General features: G+C 36.2%; 1 protein-coding gene across 2 annotated transcripts in view; it reads right to left on the bottom strand.

The window, feature by feature from the left end:
• rab11fip4a (RAB11 family interacting protein 4 (class II) a) overlaps positions 1–22,934 on the bottom strand; it is a 59,590-nt gene that overhangs the window by 25,003 nt on the left and 11,653 nt on the right. Inside the window, exon 3 of one of the 2 annotated variants that reach the window (XM_051106065.1) lies at positions 19,980–20,065. In XM_051106065.1, the coding sequence (XP_050962022.1) occupies positions 19,980–20,065 (86 nt within the window). Of the gene's footprint in view, positions 1–2,542; positions 2,888–19,979; positions 20,066–22,934 lie in introns of those variants that run through there. The other variant, XM_051106066.1, reaches the window with a different exon arrangement.

Genomic DNA, 22,934 nt, shown 5'->3' with positions numbered 1-22,934 from the left:
ATAATGATAATAGCATCGTTATTTACTCTTGACATCTGAGCCGCTGAAGACACAGAGGATTCATTTCATTTTTGAAGGGAATGCGCCCCCCGATCTACCTAAATGCGCCTGTGTTCACGCAAATTATTCGTTATCCAGCTTCACCTACAGACTATAAGGTTCTTTTACGAATTTTTGCAAATCGCCTTTCTTCATAATGTGCTAGTTAGCAAGTTCCATGGCTAAATGCGGCCAAATGCAGCTAAATAAACAGTACGGCTCATCAGCCCACAGAAGAGAGGGGCGGGGTGAGCAGAGCTCATTAGCATTTAAAGAGACATGCAACAAAACAGGTTGCTGTGAACAGAGCTGATTTTGACAAGATAAAAAGGGTGTTTTTTACACTACTACTGAGAAATTTTAACCAAAGCATGTTACAGACTTTTCATTAAGACCGTAAAATTCATATCAACTTGTGGAAAATGAGCATTCGATGACCCCTTTGAGTAAAAGCAAATAGTTGAGAAATAAAACACATGTATGTAGCATTTCTTATTTGTTTTACTGTAGTTTTTTACCCTATTGCTTGTAATTAGTGTCTTATTCTTATTTGTTTTCAAGTAAACCGTTTTTTTTTTATTTAGCTACTATATATATCTTTTTTGTAATATTGACAGTGGTAACAAGAATTATGAAATTTATATGGTATCAAAAAATGCAATATCATAAAAACCTTACTGAAAGCAAAAATAAATATATTAAGATATATTATATAATCACCGTGAAATAAAATGACTCATATCATGATATAAGATTCTGGTCATATCACCCATCCCTAAGCTATATATAACACACGCATAAGCATTCGGTTTTCTTTTTGTTTTTTTGAAAGAATGTTTTATACTGTTTATTCAAGGACACATTCAGTTGATCAAAAGAGATATTTATATTATTTTACAAAATATTTACATGTCAAATAAATGATGTTTCTTTTTTCAGATTTCTATTTCTTAAAGAATATTGATAAGTGTCACGGTTTCCACAAAAATATTAAGCACCACAACTGTTTTTAACATTGATAGTAATAAGAAACATTTCTTGAACTTCAAATTCATGTTACGATGATTTCTAAAGGATCATGTGACACTAAACACTGGAGGCTGCTAGAAAAATCAGCTTTGTCATCACAGGAATAAATTACATTTGAAAATACATATAATCAGAAAATAGTTATTTTAAATTGTAATAATATTTCAGAATATTACTGAAAGTTATTAAAATCCTGGACAGGGCATGTGCTGACATGCATTAGATGATACAATTTTGCTTAATTTGAAACAAATTTATTTTAAATATGTATAACAGTTTTGACACATAAATACAATGTTATGTCAACCACCCATATGCTGCGTTTATAGAGCAGGCTTATGACTAAATGTCCTCTGCAGTGAGGGCTTTGTATTGACTAAACTTTAGCGACAATAAACATTTATCACCATACAGCTGACAAGCTCTCAGCGGTAGAAGTTTAAGAAGCCAATAACACTTTGAACGAGCCTCCTTGGCAAAACAAACCACGAGAGGGGTAAAGGCAAGCACCAGGGAAGGAATTTTAATGGATGTCTAAACCTATTGTTCCTTGACCTTTCTAAACTGTCCCTCACCAGAGCAAAAACATTACTGCAACATTAAGAAACACACACATTCATACAAACACAATATGGATGCGGTGCTACCAGCAGGTGGTCATTAACCATCCAAGAGTCTTCCCAAACCACCACAGCACACTCAACCTCCCCTTTCATGTTCACACAGTCCCTTCCAACTATCAACCGTATACAAAACTCCACAGTTCCTCCCCTTCAACAACCCCCAACCCCACAACAACTCCCAGCGCACACCATTAGCCCTGTTCCCGAGAGACACAGAATTAACTGTTTAAGTTTACGAGCATGTGCACTTACAACCACAATCAATCAGTCTTAGTTTTTCTACACCATTAGTCTCAATTAAGGTGGCTTTTCTATCTCCAAGAACAGATATTTTCACCAGTCTGGCATTTAAGAAACGAAGAGGAAAGCAGAAACAATGGGGTCACCAACGGTTGTTCAGTAGACGAATGCAGACATGAACACACACACACAGGCAGTCCAAACACACACTGTCTGATTAGCATTTCAATAGCATGACCCCTTTCCCCTCCAACAGATTACCACACAATCCAGCCCGGCTCTCCAGTCATTCATTTAACTTGTCGTTCAAGGGCAGGTGTAGCTTTTGGGAAACACACAGGCTGGTTCTGAATTCCTCCACACTCACAGCCTTCATATCTTACACTAAAATGCAAAAAAATCATAAATGCAGTCATTTAACTCTCTAAAGTGCCACTGGGCGTCTAGAAGAGCTTCAGTGTTGGGAGAAGATGATCATGTACGCCCTGAGAGATTATTATAGCACGTCTACACTGATACTTGAGAGAAGAACATGAGATGAAGAGCAGGAACAATGGACTTGGCTGCAGCAAATGTTCACACATGCGAGTTTTCTCATTTCATCCTCTTACCCCGCCACTCAATAATGAAGATCCATCTCCTCCATCCTCCGTGCCGGTTAAGCCCTCATCGGCTGAGGACGCCCAAGACTTGGTGTCCCCGTCTCCCTCCAGGATCCCCACCCTCACCACAGTCCAACAGGTGAAATATGAGCGTCCAGTCCTGTCAGATTTCAGCGCTCCTGTGGACGCGTGGCTTCAGAGATTTCTACCTCTAGCCACCGCTGCTCTGAACTGACTCAGTCCTCCTGACACATACACACGCGCGCGCTCCGACCTGCACCAACCGATCATGCGGCCACACACGAACACACACGGACAGAGACGCTACCGATCTGGCAACAGTTGTTGGGCTTTTGGCCACTCCTCCCAGCAAATCACCTCCCCTACTCTGGCCTGTCACATTCCCTCCCTCTCTCTGCCTCGTTCTCTAGGTTGTTGCTAGGAAACTATTCAGCTGAGCCGTCCCACAGCCGTGACATCGAGCGGAGCGTGAGTGTGCTCCCTCGCAACACACACAGCTATCTTAAGCCCAACCTCAGCTGTGCTGGATAATATGCACAATTACGGATAATTAACCTTCTCCTCGTTTAAGTACTATGATAAATAACGCAAATAGATAAATAAGATACAGAGAAATCTGAGTATCAAGAGGGGGGTTGATCAGTCAGTACCTGAAAAAAAGATCAGGCAACGTTCTTATGATCACAAAGCAAACAACATTCTTATATTCTGTTCTTATTAAACCAGAAGCCAAGCTTTTTCTTTGAAAATCCCTTATAGAGATGCCAAAATGTTTATTATACCAACAAAAATACTACTGTATAAAACATTAATTTACTACAAATGGAAAACAGCACATAACAAATGTTGTCTGAAACAAACATGCATGAGTCTGGCAACATTTTATGTTGGTTGTTATATTCCGGCAGTTCAGAAATGGTTAATGCTCTATTGCTTTTGAAAATATTGTACCACCTACACTAAACCAACAGTGTTAAAACGTATTTGCTGTAGCAACTATGGCATTTCATCTACTTTATTAGCTATTTTATTGTAACACAGGACTCCTAAGTGCAGTGCTGTACCAGGAGAGCTACTGATCAAGCTTATTATTTTGGAAAAGCTGTGTATGTGGAGCTGGTTATGTGATGTAAACGTTAAAATATATTAGCTTACAAATCATAAAATATGGTAAAAGTGTTTTGAGGTTTTATCACAGTATTGTGAAAGGAATTGGCTGAAAATAAGTCTTTATTTATGAATAATCTGCCCCTGTAATCATAACTATTATGAAAAGTTGTTGGTGTTTTAGTGCCACTATTGTTCCAATGAGCCTATGTTGGCTTTTCTCCTCCAAAATCCTTCATACAGACTTGTGCAATGTGCAAATACATAAAACCACTAACCAACCACTTAAAATGGTTAAAGGGGTTATTTTGCAATTTCATGTTTTCCTTTGTCTTTAGAGTGTTACAAGCTGTTAATGCATATATAAGATCTGTAAAGTTGCAAAAATTAAAGTCTCAAACCAAAAGAGATATTCTTTATAAAAGTTAAGACTCAGACACGCCTTCCTAAAACGGCTCATTCAAACACGCAATAAATCTATGTCATGGTGCGAGATGTGTTATTTGCATAACACCACTCAAATGTATACACAAAGAAAGAAGGCGTAACTATAATCCGCTACGCAGTACTGTTGAGGTCGCCGCCATGTTGAGGAGACGCTGTGTGTTTCGTTGTGAAAGCAAAAATACTTTGGTGTTCCAAATGAGTACACAGCCAGAAATCAGTGATTAAGTCATACTTACAACACTGTTTCCGAACAGTATAACGCAAATATTTGAGTGTGTGCAGTGCATTTTACAGAAGACTGTTTCCTGAACCTGCTGCCAGCTGTGCACACTACAAAGTGGGGCACTTACAAATTTGCAAGGACAGTCTGGCACTTCTGACTCGCAGCCTGTAAGTACATTTTCATATTTAAAGAATTTGCTAATGGCTATTCAAACACAAGTTTTGAGCAGTGTAGAGTAAAGCTCCTTGTTTGTACGATCACAAATGCACACATGGTGTTATGTTGATGCAACGTAACGTGACGCAACACGATGCAACGCAAAAAAAAATTACAGTATGAGTCATAATTATGTCCCCACTGGATGCAACAAGTGCCTCATTTATAATTGTTTTTGTCTCGTCACAGCAGGACAAGGTATCACAACATGGTAAGGGGCATAACATTTCTGTCACAACGTATTCGGCCAATCACAACGGACTGGATAGCTGGCTAATCAGAGCACACCACACTTTTCAGAATGATGAGCTTTGTAAAAATTGAAAAATGTTTTTTTTTTAACATTAAACTGCATAAGACATTGCATTATACTACCAATTTAAGAGATAGAACACAAAAAAATTCTTCCAAGCTTTAGAATGGTAGTAAATGGGTGTTGAGATTTTGAAGCAAAATAAAGTGCATCTCTGCACCATAAAAAGTGCTTCACACAGCTCTAGAGGTTAATAAAGGCCTTCTGAAGTTAATCGATGTGTTTGTGTAAGAAAATAAATATATAATATCCATAATTAAAACTTTATAAACCATAATCTCTAGCTTCCACTAACTGAGGTATGCACATTTAAGAGAGAGTGGCATTCCAGCGTATGATGTGGGACATAGGCATAGCACAAGCTTACACTTACGCGTCATCTACGTCCCATGTCATCTGCGTGAATGTGCATACGGCAGCTAGCGTTAAAAAGACAATAGACAGTAAAGTTTTAAATATGGATATTTTTCTATTCACTTCAAAAGGCTTTTATTAACTCTCCGGAGCCATGTGGAGCACTTTTTATGATGGATGGACATACTTTTATTTTGCTTCAAAATCTCAACAGCCATTCATGCCATTATAAAGCTTAGAACAGCCAGGATTTTTTTTATGTAACTTTGATTGTATTCGTCTGAAAGAAGGTCACATAAACATAGCATGGTTTGAGGGTGAGTAAATCATGGGGTAATTTTCATTTTTGGGTTAACTATCCCTTTAAGCATAGTGTAGCATTATTTAACGTTAACAAGTCTGCAAATAATTTAACGATAAAATTGAAAAATTAACTAGAATTCACTTTAATAACTAGAGTGGTCTTGTGACTGATTTATGGAATATCTTAAGAGCTTCCTTAATTAACACTTCTCATAAATTCACAGCAGCAATGAGCTCTTGCTAGAGGCAAAGACGTATGAAATAAAAATCTAATCAATGGTGAACATTTACACATGTACATTCGCACTTCCGCAGCTGCAAGTGAGAAGTCTCCCATATGCTGTGCTCTGCATATGTGTGAGCTTTGAGATGTATGTTAATGCAGGTGTGTGAGGGAGAGAGAGAACGAAAGAAAGAGCAATCCTCCTCCGTTCCTCCTCTCCACTGTGTATCAGTGATGCCCCACTTTCCCATGATTCCCATGAGCTCAGTGCAGCAGCAGCAGCGGCACTGGCGGTTAGTTTCAGTCCAGCAGCTTGAACCAAACCCTTATTCCTCACACATGCTCTTCTCTCTCTGTCAGAGCTATGAACACCTCTTCAAAACATCTTAAAATACATTACACATTATCTCTGTGATGCTGCAGGGAAACAGATACAGTCTGAGCTGTAGTTGAGAAGATGGAAGAAAGAAAGCATAAGAGAGAGGAAGAGGGAGGGTGGAACGCCAGAGAGGATGCTGTTAGATCAGAAGGGTGTTGGCTGCAGATGAATATATGTTCACACAGCTCTATCACCAACTGCTACTCGACTCCTGATGCTGTTTACGCAGCCAAAGCCATTCTATTTCAGACATGTTTGTACTGTTTTACCCAGACTGCAGGTTTTAAAAAATACAGTGTACCAAGAGACAGTTGTTATTTCAGTCAGGTGTGGTTGATCTCCACCTGCTTCCTGGTGTTGTGTCTCAAAGGAATATAAACGAATGCATAATTTTTACCATTATTACAAACAGTTATATTACAGAGTTTGCGTCATGATACTCTTGCAAACGCAAGCCGAAAACTGACACGGAAGAAATTTGAATATAAAATCATTATTTTTTTTTTTGTTTTGTTTCCTTTGTTCACAAAAATATTCTCGTAGCTTTATAACATTACAGTTGAACCACTGATGTCACATGGACTATTTTAACAATGTCCTTCAGTGTTGCGCCCCGGTCAAGTTAATTTTATTTTATTTTATTTTCTATATAGCGCCTGATCACAACAGATGTCATTTAAGATCGCCTTTCCTATAAAACAGGTCCATACCTTTTTTTTTAATCAAACAAACTAAATAGCCTTATGTCATCCCTGGTGAAAAAACAGCATATGCTGGCAGGTATGTTTTGATGCTGAAATGCTGGTTAGGTAGGTTTTGATGCTGGTTTAACTGGTCCTTTGCTGGTTTATGCTGGTCCTTGACCAGCAACATGACCAGCTTAAACCAGCATCAAAACCTACCTAACCAGCATCCCAGCATCAAAACATATGCATATGCTGTTTTTTTTCACCAGGGATTTATCTTATTTACACGACGGCATGTCATATCTGTCTCTACATGGATTGATTTTATACAACAGTTCAATAAACAAGAAGGTAACATAAAGAGACTTACGTTTGAGACAGGATATTTCCTGTTTTTGCTCAATTTCGCTCAGTAAAATCACTCCAACCACACTGTTTTGCGTCTCTGAGCAACACGACGGTGTTTCGTTCCTGAATGATTCAAAAATATCTTAATTTGTGTTCTGAAGATAAACAAAGGTCTTACGGTTTGAAACGACATGAGTAATTAAAGACAGAATTTGAATTTTTGGGTGAACTATTCCTTCAATAGCAATAGTAAAGCTTGCAAACTTGTAACAGTCAGTAGTAAAGCCTAAAATTGATATAAGGCAGAAAAAATTTAGGCTGTTAACTAAAACTGCTATTTTGTATTAAAACAGTGTAATGTGTGAGTGATTGCTTCGGGCTTTAATTTAGAGAGTCAAGTCTCCTTCTCTGTGTGCATATGAGCACGACTTTTATCTCTGCTAACCTTCTCTTTACTCTTTCCCCCTTATTGTGATTGACAGCTTGTAGATTAGGAGGACTTCTGGAATGTGAGGAAAGACAAGGAGAAAAGAGAAAATGAGAATAAGAGAGGGGGCCACAAACAGTCCATTCTCTAATCAGACCAGATGAGCCAAAAGGCAGAAGGATTCAGACAACACACATAAAAATCCAAAATAAATGTCAACAGCACATGCTCAATCGAAGCTTCAAATGTTGAAGCAGCTACTAGTGTAACACAGAGTGGATTAGAAAACGAATAGAGGATGAAGTGAGAGACAGCAAGAGTAAGAAGCAGGCAGAGGAGCAGGAGGGAACACAGTGAACACAGGCTTGGCAGTTTGGGCACAGTGTGCATACAAATGACTGTATTCCTCTATAATCTAAAACCAGAGGTCTGAACTGGGGGATTGCAACGTATAAATGGGTCACAGGTCTGCTTACAGTCAGCAAAACAATACTAAATACAAAGAAATGCAACTAACCATGTAGTTGTGCATTAAAACTACACATTGTATGAGAAAACACAACCCACATTAAATACGAGTTAATTTCTTTTGTTAGCTTGTCATTCATGTTTGACTTTTTTTTTTAAATCAGCCAAAGCTGTTTTGCTGGTCTTAATTTGGCTTCAAGCCTAGTCAGGATGGTTTTAAAGGAGTTTTGGACACAAGACAATGCTTAGCAGTAGGGCTGGGCGATATGGGCAAAAAAATTATCATGATAATTTTTTTCATATCAGTCGATATCGATAATTATCACGATAAACGTCGAATCTTTATTTCTTTCCAGTTTAAAGTCAGATTTTTGCTCCAAAGTGAAAGTTGTAGAAACCAGACCATTAATTTTCCTTAAAATAAATAGAAAAATAGAAAAATTAATTTCTGCATGTTCTAAAGAGTTACAGGTTTGGGTTGTCTGATAATGATAATAATAATGATAATAATAGTAATAATAATCTCACTTTTTTGTCTCTTAGAAATGCACATTTGATAGTAGCTTGAGGATGCAGAGGTAAATTTTTGTTCATTATCAATCAGCAACATCTGTAAAAATTGTAGCAACCTCAGTTTTATATGTGACCCTGGATCACAAAACCAGTCATAAGGGTCAATTTTTCAAAATTGAGATTAATACATCATCTGAAAGCTGAGTAAATAAGCTTTCCATTGATGCATGGTTTGTAATGATAGGAAAATATTCGCCCGAGATACAACTATTTGAATATCTGGAATCTGAGGATTTTTATCTTAAAAAAAATCTAAATATTGAGAAAATTGCCTTTAAAGTTGTCCAAATGAAGTTCATAACAATGCATATTACTAATCAAAAATTAAGTTTTGATATATTTACAGTAGGAAATTTACAAAATATCTTCATGGAACATGATCTTTACTTAATTTCCTAATGATTTTTGGCATAAAATAAAAATCAATAATTTTGCCCCATACAATGTATTTTTGGCTATTGCTACAAATATACCCCAGCGACTTAAGACTGGTTTTGTGGTCCAGGGTCACATATGTTTAAATTTATACTGACCCAGTTTTTTTTTGTTTTAACTAAGCATTGGTCTCCCATAGTAGCAAGCATACATTTAAATCATGATAAACACCGTTAAAACCACACATAATGGTACCTCAATACCATGGTAAAAATATAACTACATGTTTTTATAGGTAGCCTATTTGTATGAAAAACTATAGTCTAAAAACATTCAGTATAAATGCACACATGCTATAGCTTAATCACAAATACATACATAATACAATTATATACCATTACCCCTGTAATAAAATTCAATGTGAATATCCCACATTGCTGCCACAATACCATGGTGCAGTGAGTGTTACTACAGTAAATCCATGGTAAATGATGGCGATGTGTAGATTGAAAAGCTTTCTGCCTGTCTCGTTGCACACAGTTTTAAACTAGTTTGAATCGTTTTATCGAGGAAAATTATATTGAGAAAATTATCGATATCGAATTATCGCCCAGCCCTACTTAGCAGAGCTAGGAGATGATCCTAAACCTATTAAGACCAGTTTATACAAGCTCAGGGTGGTCTAATTTTTTTCCCAGCAATGATGCTAACAATTCTTAATAATGTTGCATATTCAGTCAAGGTAATATGAATGTTTTTATGTTTAATTACCGATTTCATTGTTATCTAATAATAAAACTATTAAAAATCTATTTTGGTCATTGAAATAAAGCTGGAATAAAATAAAATCTAAATATTACATGGAAATGTAATTTTGGGTAATTTTGCCTTTGCAGCTAACTAAAATAAGTTTAAGTACTAAAGTTACTAAAACTAAATATAAAAAAAAATAAAAAATACACTAACAGTCAAAAGTTTTTGAACAGTAAGATTTTTAATGTTTTTGTGCTCAACAAGCCTGCATTTATTTGTACAGCACAAACAGTAAAATTATAAAATATTTTTACTATTTAAAATAACTGTTTTCTATTAGAATATATTTTAAAATGTAATTTATTCCCGTGATCAAACTACATTTTCAGCATCATTACTCCAGTCTTCAGTGTCACATGATCCTTCAAATATCATAATCATTTTTTATTATTATTATTATCAATATTTAAAACAGTTGAGTACATTTTTTCAGGATCCAAAGATCAGCATATATCTGAAATAAAAAGCTTTTGTAACATTATACACAATAACATTCAAAAGCTTATTTCTTGTCTTTTTTTAAAAAATAATATAAGCTAATGCTTTTATTCAGCAAGGATGCTTTAAATCAAAAGTGATGATAAAGACATTTATAATGTTACAAAATATTTATATTTTAGATAAATGCTGTTCTTCTGAACTTTCTATTTATCAAAGAAACCTGAAAAAAAAATGTAATCAGCTGTTTTCAACACATTTCTGAAGGATCATGTGACTGGAGTAATAATGCTAAAAATTCAGCTTTGAAATCACAGGAATAAATTACATTTTAAATTCAAATAGAAAGCAGTTATTTTACATAGTACAAATATTTCAAAATATTACTGTTTTTGCTGTATTTTGGATCAAATAAATGCAGGCTTGGTGAGCAAAAATTAAAATCTTACTGTTTAAACACTTTTGATTGGAAGTGTACTTAAAAACATAAAATTAAAAGCTAATTCCAAATAATAATAAATACTACTGTAGTTTCTGAATAACACTAAGATAACACTGTAAGAACATTATTATTAACTGTTTTCCTGAACGAAATTTGGTTGCGCATTTGGCCTGTAATGCAAAATCCTGGTCCAGAAGAAAACATAGTTTTTGAGCCACTGGTTAAATCATAACAAGACTCTTCAGACAACTAAAGACGTACAAAAACAATGTAACAGCAACCGACAAAGCTCAATCCCCTTGGTGCTCGTTTCTTTTTTATTAAATTGTGCGGTTGGCTATGTCTTTATCTGGCAACAGTGCACCACTGTGAATGCAAAACGTAAGTGGCCAACACAATGACAAAATGGCCATAACATTAACCTTTTAAATCTGCTGCAAGGCGACAAAGTGCACAGAGGTCATACTCAAGTATAAAATACTGCAAAAACTAACCAATTCCTGCTGTGCACATGGTTCTAAGCAACATGCTGACATTTTATCTAATGGTAGCGATGTCAAGCAACCTCAAACTCACGCTGGGTGTGACAGTTGGCTTCTTGGTGAGAAAGCTAATACTTAACGTGTGATGTCATTTTGTATTCATTCAGTTGTGACAGTGCATACACTCAAAACCTGGAAGCTCACACCAACCCAGACAGAGAGAGGAGAGGAGAGGAGACAACGTGATAAACACGGCCCAGTGGCATGTTGAAACCATGATGGCAGTGATTGGACACAGTGGGTAGTAGTACTGCACAGCATCACCCAAAAATGGGTTCCCTTTATAGTCTGACCCTGGACCAAATGACAATGTCAAATGTAGTGGCAGTTCCGCCAATAACTTTTTGATTTCCTTTCATTTTGCACACACACGACATGCAATCTCTCTCTGCACAGGCAGTGCTGACAGACTACATCATCTCTTTTTGGAATTTTTTTTTTTTTTAAGATTTATTTTTTGGCATTTTGCCTTTATTACAGACAGGACAAATCAGAAAGGACAGGAAGTTAAGCAGGAGAGAGATGGGGGGCGGGATCAGGAAAGGTCCTCGAGTCAAGATTCAAACACGGGACGCCCGGAGCACAACAGCGCTATATGTCAGTGCATTGCCCACAAGGCCATCGGCGCCAACCTCTTTTTGCATTTTTAATATCAAACTAGTTTAATTAAGTTGTTCTAAAAATTTCTTCTCTGTGCAAAGTCAGAAAGCTCATGCATTTCATCAAAAATATCTTAAAGGAGAAGTCCACTTAATACACTGATAAATGCAAGATCATTATGACAAACATATTTATCAAAACCAACTAACAATCAATTATGGCTACAAAAAAAATCTGTTCTTCCATATATAACTCTTCTCATCCCTCTTCTCTCCTTTAGGCTCAGAGGTAGCAGGCGTTGGCCTGTGAAATTCAGTGTCACATAGAGCAGTGTTGCGGTGCTGCTGATGAAGGGAGCGCTGTGGTGCATGAAAGCCGGGGGCTTTACTCACACCGAGACATCTTCATCACACACTGTCACTGTGCATCTCATTTGAACATGCGTCTGTGCTTGAAATACCAACAGCTTGAATCTCCACCTGCTAAAGCACAGATCTGCTTCATAGCATCATCTGTATTCATTCTACTCTGAGCAGATACAGACACTTTATGATGATGTTTGTTGTGGTGCAGCGCAGATGAGCACATTTATGATGACACTTCTGATAAACAGATGATACTAAAAAGAAATGGAAATGTGTCAATTTCTCTGAAACTCCCATACATTACAAAAAAAAGTTTTAAGGCTTACATGAGGTGGTATTTCAGGCAATGCAAAGAAGGAATATTTCCCAAAACTGCTATGGAAACTGTTTTTTTTTTTTATTTTTTTTTTCGCATTTCAGGTCACCTGGTGTATTTAAGTCACATGATCATTCTTTAATGTTCTATAACTTCCTAGAAGCACCTCGTATGTGGCCAAGTGTAAGGGGCTTTTCTTGCCATTAATGCTTTGATAACCCCTTTTTTAGTTGCATAATATCAGTAAATAAAAACATTTTGCAATAGTTGTTATCCACATTTATAAAATATCGCAAAAGTTTTGTGCAAATCTGTAATAGAAACGCAGCTATAGACCCCATATATGGTGTTAGTAAGGTTTTCTTATTAATCAGATGCAAAATTCCTCCATACAATGATAAAAATCCATTCACTTCTCTATTTTTAATCTACAAAAAACAGTCTCAATCTGAGCAGTATGACATCATATTGCTCAGGCCCCGCCCACGATCACTGACTGACTGTCCTGCATTAGGATATTTCCACCCTCAGCCAGTTGTACGCTGTCCACCATTTTCACCATGCTCGAGCAGCTGTAGTGACAACAATGTCTCATAAGCAATGTAGGTGTTTTATATTTAAATGTAAAAGTGAACATAAGAGTCTTTATTTTTTTCCCCAAAAGGGGAATGCAGTGGATTAGTTTTGTTTTGTTTTTGATGATAATGCGCAACCAAATACACAAAAAACGGAAGAGAGGGGTGGAGTGAGCAGTAGCTCATTATCATTTAAAGAGACATGCACCAAAACAAGTCGCAGAGAACAGAGCTGTTTTTGACATAGGGGTGTGCGCTATTGACAAAAAAAATATATCTTGATATTTTCTGGGATTTTATCGATAACGATAATTAGACAATATTTTGTTGAGTGTGTTATTGTGCTGGTATCTTAAGGACTACCATGGACAGCTGACTCCTAATTTATTTATTTTTTATTTTTTTGTCAGGTCAGTTTACACTGATAGAAAATAGTCTTCCAATAGGTTTATATAGATTTTTACCTTTTATGGGCATTTTAACTTTTAAAAAGCCGTTTTTTCTAAAAGTGTGCATTATAATTTGAGTCAAATTCTTACATTTGGGCTGTTACCAAGCAAATGAAGTCAGTATCAACAAAATTCATCTTTGCAATGCAAAGGAAACACAGAAGCTGCATCTGAAGTGGCATTTAGATATATTTACACACTGTTCAGATAGATACTTTAATTGTGGAATTAAAACCGCCAGTAGGTGTCAGTAAGTCACAGTTAATAAGTGAGTCATTGTGATTGAACCGAATCATTTAACGGTTGAATCATTCAGGAATGAAACACCGTCATGTTTCTTAGAGACGGAAAACAGTCCAGTGTCTGTGTTTGGAATTGCTGTCTAAAATGTAAGTCACATTTGTAATCATGGCACTTTTTGTAGAAGAAAACGGCACTCGTCGTGTGATATTGATTAACTGTATGAAGTGGGATAAATCTATACATTTTCTGTCCCAATGTCTTGAATTTGTGATAATTTTAAATGTATTTTAATAGACTGAACCATGCATGTAAAAACAACAATTACAATATTATCGTAGACGATATATATCGCGCACCCTATTTTGACAAGGTAAAAAGGATGTCGTTTTACATGACCACTGAGGTATTTTAACCAAAGTATGTTACAGACATTTCATTAAAACCCTAAAAAAAGTATACCACTTTGTGGAAAATGGGCATTCAATGTCCCCTTTAAAGCGTTAATCTTGTATTCAGCAAGGATGCACAAAAGTGTCAAAAAAGACATTTGTAATAGATTTCTATTTCAAATAAATACTGTTCTTTTTAACTTTCCATTCATCAAATTAAAAAGGCATTGACAGCAAGAAAATAGAAAACAGTGATTTTAAATTGTAATAATATTTCACAATATTATTATTTTTACTGCCTCTGTGAGCATAAAAAACATTTAAAAATCTTTCCAACCTCTACCTTTTGAACAGTTATAAATCACAAAAACAAAAGTCCCATCATTGAATCTTCAGTATCTGCTGCATAATCCATTAATTAAAATCTCTTGATGTATACTAGGATTGGTGTGACCTAAAGTACAGACAAGAGCAGAACTGATGAACACTGCACAGAGACAGATGTGTGTCTGGAGCATTTTTCAGCTCTCTCCAACACTGAACCCTACAATCTCTCTGTCTCAATGACAGCCAAGGACATTCTTTCTCAGTTACCAGCAGTGAAGTCTGTTTTCTACAGATTCAGCTTAGTCCAACCAAAGATCCATCCTCCTTTACAGTAATATAAAATGACAAGTACATTGTGAAACGACCAGTAAATGACATTGTGTATAGACAATGATATTACAGGTTTAAAGCTGAGACTACAAGACCATAAGAATAGAAAATAAAAAATGAACTTTGTGTTCCTTAGAAGTCAACAACAAAAGAGTTTAATAATATCTCTAGTAAAATGAGCTCACGAGGGACAACCACCTCAACACATGCTCTTCTAGTCGCTCTCTCTCTGTGGTTATCCATCAGTGTAATCAATGTGACAGGCTCATTAGTGCTCTGACTCAACTATCATTCAGCAGCAGTCACTCAGAAGAAACATCTCTGAATTCAAACTTCAACCACGAGTGATCTGTACCGATCACGGCTCCATACTGAATGAGATCAAAAGTTTCTTTAACAATAAAAACTTTTTTGCTTTAGACTGTGATTAACAGCATAACGCTTATTTCTTTTGGTCTTTTTAAAATATTAAAATACATTTTGAAAATTTAATTCATTTTAAGGCTAAGATTATACATACAAAAGCCCTATTTGGACGGTAATTATTTCTCATGGGGACGCAAACTATTTTCATCACTTACAATGGTTAATCAGAGATTTTATTGCCGTCCGAATCCAGAACGTCTGTGTTTTTCTCCCACCACCCACATAAAAATCCCCAGCCAAATTACCTACTGTTTTTGTCAAACACCAAAGTTGTGTGGTAATTTAATTGCATCCGAATCCACATTTTACAGATTTACAAGAAGAAACTGATTTAAAATTCAGCATTTAAATCCTGTTTGATCACTTTTTTAATGTCACAGTATTAGCAAATGGCAGTTTCTGGTTCAGTTCGAAAATATGTCCATGATGAAAAACGTGAAGTTCTGTGATGAAAATATCAGTGCCATCCACAGACATTCTATCTTAAGGTGTCGTGCTAACCGCCAGAGAAAATTAACATTTCAATGCTTTTTGTTTTTGGAAAGAGAGAGGGAGGGAAGGAAGGAGAGGGAGAGAAAGAAAGGTGCCCTGCAGAAGATCAATGTAGAGCTCCGGTCCAGTGTTCATTTGAAGTGCTAATAGAACCATTTGCAGCAGAGCACAGAAAGAGCAAAGAGCAATGCAGTAGACGGCACTGAGTTCATTTGCACATCCTCACATGACAGCAGGCCCACGATCTAAAACAAAATAACAAAAAAGCTGTACTGCAGGAGGTACCCAGGAAATGTTCCTAATACCTGCACCACCCTTTTTCACTTTGAATGGAAACACATAACATTTCCTGTAACTGTTGGAAAACTACAGTTGGCTTTTGAAGAAAGCAAATGATCAGGTAATGATGCTGAAATTAATAATTTACTAAAGCATGCTGCTCAGACTGTGAACTGATCAAACATGCCTTGTTTTAGCAGCACATTTGTGACCCTGGACCACAAAACCAGTCTTAAGTAGCACGGGTATATTTGTATATTTAGCAATAGCCAAAAATACATTGTATGGGTCGAAATAATCGATTTTTCTTTTCTGCCAAAAATCATTAGAATATTAAGATCCTGTTCCATGAAGATATTTTGTAAACTACCTACTCTAAATATATCAAAACTTTATTTTTTAATTAGTAATATGCATTGCTAAGAACTTCATTTGGACAAATTTGAAGTTGATTTTCTCAATATTTTGATTTTTTTTTGCACCCTCATATTACTTAATAGATTTTCAAATAGTTGTATCTAGGCCAAATATTGTCCTAACAAACATCAATGCATCAATGGAATGCTTACTTTTTCAGCTTTCAGATAATGGTGAAAATCTCAATTTCAAAAAATTGACTCTTATGTCTGGTTTTGTGGTCCAGGGTCACATTTGGCTATAAACTTCTTGATTTGTTCATATTTAGCACCTTTCCCACTATTTTTTATCTTCCAGGTTATCATATTCGTGTTACTATGTAAGCAGTATGCATTAAAATAAATGACAATATGGTTATAAACCTCATAATTACATTTTTAGCGTTAGCAAATGTGTCTGTAGAGGAGGTCTGTTCCCTACTGCTGCTTCTACAGCGCTTAATATCCACATGGACACTATGATCCATCTTCATTCTGAAATGTTTTGTCTAACTGATAAAACAATTTTCCATGCATCACTGTAATGATTAATGAGCTATTTTAGATTACAAATGGTGATGGATAATATGAATAATATTAGATCAGTATGCCATATGTTAAGCAATACAGTAGATCTGCATAATGCCATTTTTAAGCAAAATTATAATCCTTGCTTGTAACATTTATATAAAATATTATCTCCAAAGTGTTGCTGTATTATTCATAAAAGCCTTTCTATGTCTGTTTTGAGCTAAAGTCATGTTTTCTTTGCAAACACTGCCACCTAGTGATGATGAAACACTGTTACAATAACCTGTTTCATTCCAATATTAGAAACAGCTTTTCTGGTTAGTATGTGATAATAATTGTAATGAGGAAATCTATCAATTGAATAAGAACAGTGAAAACGTTTTCAATACTAGATGTTACTACATGAATTTTTATCAGCAAAAAAGCTTGTACCATGGATGGAAAAAAATGAAGACACTTGCATAGTTAAAGTTTAGTTTGTTGTCTACTTAAGCAATAAATTCTGGTATTAATAATTAAGTCAGGTGAGACAGTCTCAGTCTTTTTTAATGCACAATATTTTAAATATATTCCCCTCAGAGGAACCTAAAGGGTTAGTTCATCCAAAAATGAAAATTCTGTCCTTAATTACTCACCCTCGTGTCGCTCCAAACCGGTAAGACCTTTGTTCATCTTCAGAACACAAATTAAGATATTTTTGATAAAATCCAGTACCATGCATGAGTGTGGTGCTGCTGATCATAACATTACAGTGCCACTGATGTCACATGGACTATTTTAACAATGTCCTTATTACCTTTTAAATGTGTCAGTTGCGTTGCTGTCTATACAGGGTCAGGAAGCTCTTGGATTTCATAAAAAATATTTTAATTTGTGTTCTGAAGATGAACGAGGTCTCTTTGTAATTAATGAAAGAACTTTCCATGTTTGTATTTTGATATCAAGTGGTCTTTAAAAGCTCTAACAAAAACAAAATGTGTGATTAACTGCATAATAATACATATAAATGGCTTTGTGTACAGCAAGTGTCTGTGGATGTCAAGAACACTCTTCACTCAGTCTGTTTGACTGACAGCTCCATTGAGTCATATACAGCATGTTGACAGCAACTATTAAAACGTCCGGTGTCAGGTTATGTTTTACAGGGCTTAAACTGTAACTCAAGCAGCAGCCTGTGAAACAGTGGCAGTATGGATTGCTGTGTATATGTGAGTGAGAGCTGACATGCTGGGGATGCATTTTGGCTCCACTTACTCTCATCTATCAATTTCACACAAGCCAAGCACTGAATCCGTACTACCGAGGCGGACGAAGAGAAGGTCGTTCCTTGTTATTTCGGAGAACAATAGATGCGTCTCCCCGTTATGTGTCCTAATGCGTCTAAACACACTGCCAAAAACAGTGATTACACTTTCTGGCTTGCTGTTAAGTTTTAACTGCCTCTATCTTTTATATGTCTTTTATATTTAGATTTTCTGATATAGTTAATATCACAGAGAGAGTTGGGGTTTTTTTTCAATAAATATCAGTACAACTGCAAATGTGATATTGATTTTATAAAACAGTCCAATAACCAAGAAGTCAATATTAAGTGACTTTCATTTTAGACACAAGTTCCTGTTTTTTCTCTAGTTTATCAATAAAAACAGTTTCAAACAAAGCCACTGCAGAGTTGTTTTAAAAAAAATTATAGAGGTAACTGCAACTTTTTGTCTCACAATTCTGACTTTTTTTCTTGCAATTGCAAGTTATAAAGTCAGAATTGCAAGATTTAAATTTACAATTGCGTTTATATCTCACAATTCTAACTTTCTAACTTGCAGTTGCGGCTTTTTATCTCACAATTTTGACTTTTTCTTGCAATTGCAACTAATTATCTCATAATTCTGACTTAATTTCTCAGAATTGCAAGTTTATTGCAGTTCTGACATTATAACTCGGAACTGCGAGTTTATATCTCACCATTCTGAGAAAAAAAGTCTGAATTGCATGATTTAATTAAACCAGACTCACTTTAAACCCATTTTTCTCAAAATTCCATTCTTGAAAATCATAGCTAACAGCCGACTTAAGACAAAAAGAACTTTTGTTATGTTCAAGTTATGGACAAAATAAAAATCGTTTTGAAAAGGTGAACCCAACTTTCATTTTCATTTTGGTATTAAAACCTAAAAAATTTCACCATGTGTTGAGTTTTACTAGATCGCATCACATTTTTGATTCAGTGGCGGAAACAGGCTTCCATAGTTCTGCGTCTCTGAGTAACACAGGGTGGTATTTCGTTACTAAATGAATCAGCCATTTGAACAAATAGGTTGAAAGAATGACTCACTGACTCCCTCATGTAGTGATTTGTCGCCACCTACTGGCAATTTTAGGATTAAATTTTAAGTATATTTTCCCTTTTTTCTCCCAAATCATTTCAAATATCACTATTGAACATTTTGTTTTTAAAAACATCAGAACATTATTTATGTAAACGTAACTGTGGGTTAACGGCATTCATGTCCTGCATTACACAGTCTGTGTAAATACATCTAAATGGTCATTCAGATGCAGATTCTGTGCCACCTCTGCATTGCAAACACAAATTTTATTGATACTGATTACATTTGATTGGTAACAGACCTATAGTGTCTTACTATTTAAACTTGATCGAATTTAAGAATTTGACACAAAAGATGATGCATGCATTTAACTGAATAAGGTTCAGTTCTATAAAGGAAAAATGGCCATAAAAGGTAAAAATCAATATAAACTTATTAGAAAAGCTCATTTCTGTTACTCCTGCAAACTAATCACCACACAGAATATGAAGAATATCAAAAGCTTTGGGAGTCAGCTGTCCACAGCGGTCCTGAACCCACCAGCACAAAACCATGCTCAGCAAAATATTGTCTAATTATCGTTATAGAAAATATTAAGATATCCTTTTTTTTTGTCATAATCGCACACCCCAATTAACAGTATACATCTAATGTGGGAAAGAAAAGACAACAGCATCAACTAGCCAAACCTGAAATCTGCCTACCTGATAGTAGTAGCCATTGTCCGTCTGGTACGGCTGCGCACTGATGTTGGGGGTCCCAAGTGCAGTTTTCAGGATCTCCTCACAGCCTAAATCACAAAAAGAAAATATTAGTCCCGTCAAGAAACATGTCTCATAAAGCACAAACAAAAAAGAGAGATTAATCTAGTTATTATCACAAATTACATGAAAACTTTATGAATAAATACGTGGACATGAAATATCGATTCCAGTCACCTGAATGTTATAAAAATGATCTGTGTATTATATAAAATTACTTGATAGACCTATAACAAGACTATTGACTAAGTTTGCATTACCACTACTACATTACAAGGATTTTGATGTATTTTTAATGTATTTTTTATTAGAGAAAAGATGCTTCTCAGATATACACTGACTAATTCAAGAAACACATCTTTCTCATTTAGACACTAAGGCTATTGTACTGTATGTATAAATAAGCTTCTGTCACTTTAAATTTTATTTATCTGTTTGACAACATCTTGTGTTTTCTTAAACCAGGCTTGAATTATTGAACTCCACCCTGTGTAAAATTTAGACACTCTTTGCTCCACTTATAAGAGCCGGAAAACTTGTCAAGATCCATATTTTGATAAAAACTAAAGTTCAACACTAGAAATCATGTTGAAAAGGGGAATTCTTAGAAAAGGGAAAATGGAAAGGGGAACTCTTAAATATATGGCTATATTGTTGCTCAAACACAAACCCATCTGTAGAAATACAACAAGCTAAGTAAAATGTCATGAATAAATAACGCACTGAGAGGCGCAGCGAAGGGCAGCCCAGGCCTCAGATCCATTTATAGTCACATAACATGAAGTGTAGTGAAGGCTCAGTGCTCTGTGTGACATCTCAAGTGGGCCACAGCTCGCCTTGGCTTCGGGAATGTCCCAAATGGGAACATATTGTGGGCAATACATAAATATATAAAGCCGTGCACAATACGCCTGTTTTAGCAGAGCAAAGACAGACCAGTGGAGAAACAGTGGTAACCATCATGCACCGCACATAACAGCGCAGCGCACTCTCCTTTGGGACCTCACAAGGACAAACATAGGCTTTGGCTTTGTAGGCTTGCAGTGCGTGCTGGGGATCAGGGATTGGGGGATTCATTAGGGAAAGAGTGAGTGGGAAGACCACTGGGGCTCATTAAACACAGGACACTGGGGGACAAAGTCTCTGGGCCCAGAGCCCATTTGGCCTGCCCGCGTCTCACTCTTCAGCCTCTTCCATAGCGTGCTGGCACAGAGACGTCCTACCCCGGATCCCCGTGCCTGCTGGTGTCCTGCCTATTCAGCTGGCAGATCTCTGCTTCATAAGTCTGCCAAGCAGCGTGAGTGTCCCTGGCTGACAAATGTAACCCTGTTTACTGTGCTCTTAATGACAGCGAAATAGGGAAGAGCTAGACAAGGCAATAAGTGTTTTAAAACAGCTATAAATAATGTGAAATTAGACTGCTGAACCATGATTACACAGTACTTTTTGTCTGCGAATCCCTAAAAAACCCATAGTGATGCTTGACACTGTAATAAGGAATAACATCGCCCTGTCTTTTAGCTGAGAAGCACAACCCACGCTAACAAGTGAATTACTATGCTGTCGTTATATGGGAAAATGTTTCAATCTGATAAACGGTTAATTAAAGGCACACCCAGAGATGCTCGTAATTTGCTATTCAAATGTGGTTATTTTCAATTAGGCAGATCAAGAGTGTTCAGAGGCGAAGCAGAGATCTCTAATCAGATTCTGCTCACTCACACTATTCATTATCCCTTACATTTCTAGATTTTCACCAGACACCAGAGTCAATGCAGAATGCTAAAAAGACAGAGCTGTGTGCCATTATCTGCCTTTGGGTTCGTCTGATGAATTGTTTAATAAAATAAAGCAATAACGCAAGTCTGGAGATAAAATTGCATGCTCTTTTTAATTCAGGGACATCACGGGAAGTTTCTGTCTGAAGGAACATGGTGTCTAGCAACTAAGCTTTTATCTCTTGAGAACCTTTCAGTTAGGCACACTTTGTGCTGAACTTAACAGCTGTTTGTGACAGAACAGATGAGATGTGCTCTGTATGTAATGCCACAAATATGAACACTTAGGGCTTAAAGGGCACCTATTATGCAAAATTCAATTTTATATGTTGTTTGAGCATCAATGTTTATTGGCAGTGTGTGTACGCAACCACCCTATAATGATTAAAATCCACCTACTCCTTTTTTTTAATCCCCATAAATCATAAGCAGCGTCTCAGAACAAGCCGTTCGCAGAATCCGTAAAATGTGATGTCACATTTTACAGACCCCGCCCACGATTTGTTTAAGCCCAATAAGACATGAAAGAGAGTTTAGATTAGTACTTGCAGCCACTTTCTGTGTGCGTGCTTCAAATGTGTACGCTCAGAAAACCGTACATATGAGGTTGAAACTAATATGACTTTAAAACACATGATTTCAGCATGATAGACTTGATAATCAAAAATAAACAGATGTTTTTGGCAGAGTATTTGAGGTATCAGCTGTAAAGCCAGTCCTGTTTTGGAAAAGTGACGGGAAGCAGCAGTTAATTTGCATTTAAAGAGACATGCACGAAAACAGCGTGTTTATGCTTTCACTCAAAATAGGCAATTTCAAAATTATATAATAAATGGTATAAATGGACACATTCTGGGGACATCTGAGGCTTATATGGAACTCTGGTCCACAAAACCAGTTATAAGGATCTTTTTTTATTGAGTAAATAAGCTTTCCATTGATGTATGGTTTGTTAGGATAGGACAATATTTGGCCGAGATACAACTATTTGAAAATCAGGAATCTGAGGGTGCAAAAAAAAATCGAAATATTGAGAAAATCACCTGTAAAGTTGTCCAAATGAAGTTCTTAGCAACGCATATTACTAATCAAAAATTAAGTTTTGATATATTTACGATAG

Source organism: Labeo rohita, chromosome 3, assembly GCF_022985175.1.
Source record: "Labeo rohita strain BAU-BD-2019 chromosome 3, IGBB_LRoh.1.0, whole genome shotgun sequence".
In the NCBI taxonomy this organism is placed as follows: Eukaryota; Metazoa; Chordata; class Actinopteri; order Cypriniformes; family Cyprinidae; genus Labeo; species Labeo rohita.
The sequence above is the reverse complement of the archived record's forward strand: the minus strand, read 5'-3'. Positions and strand labels throughout refer to the sequence as shown.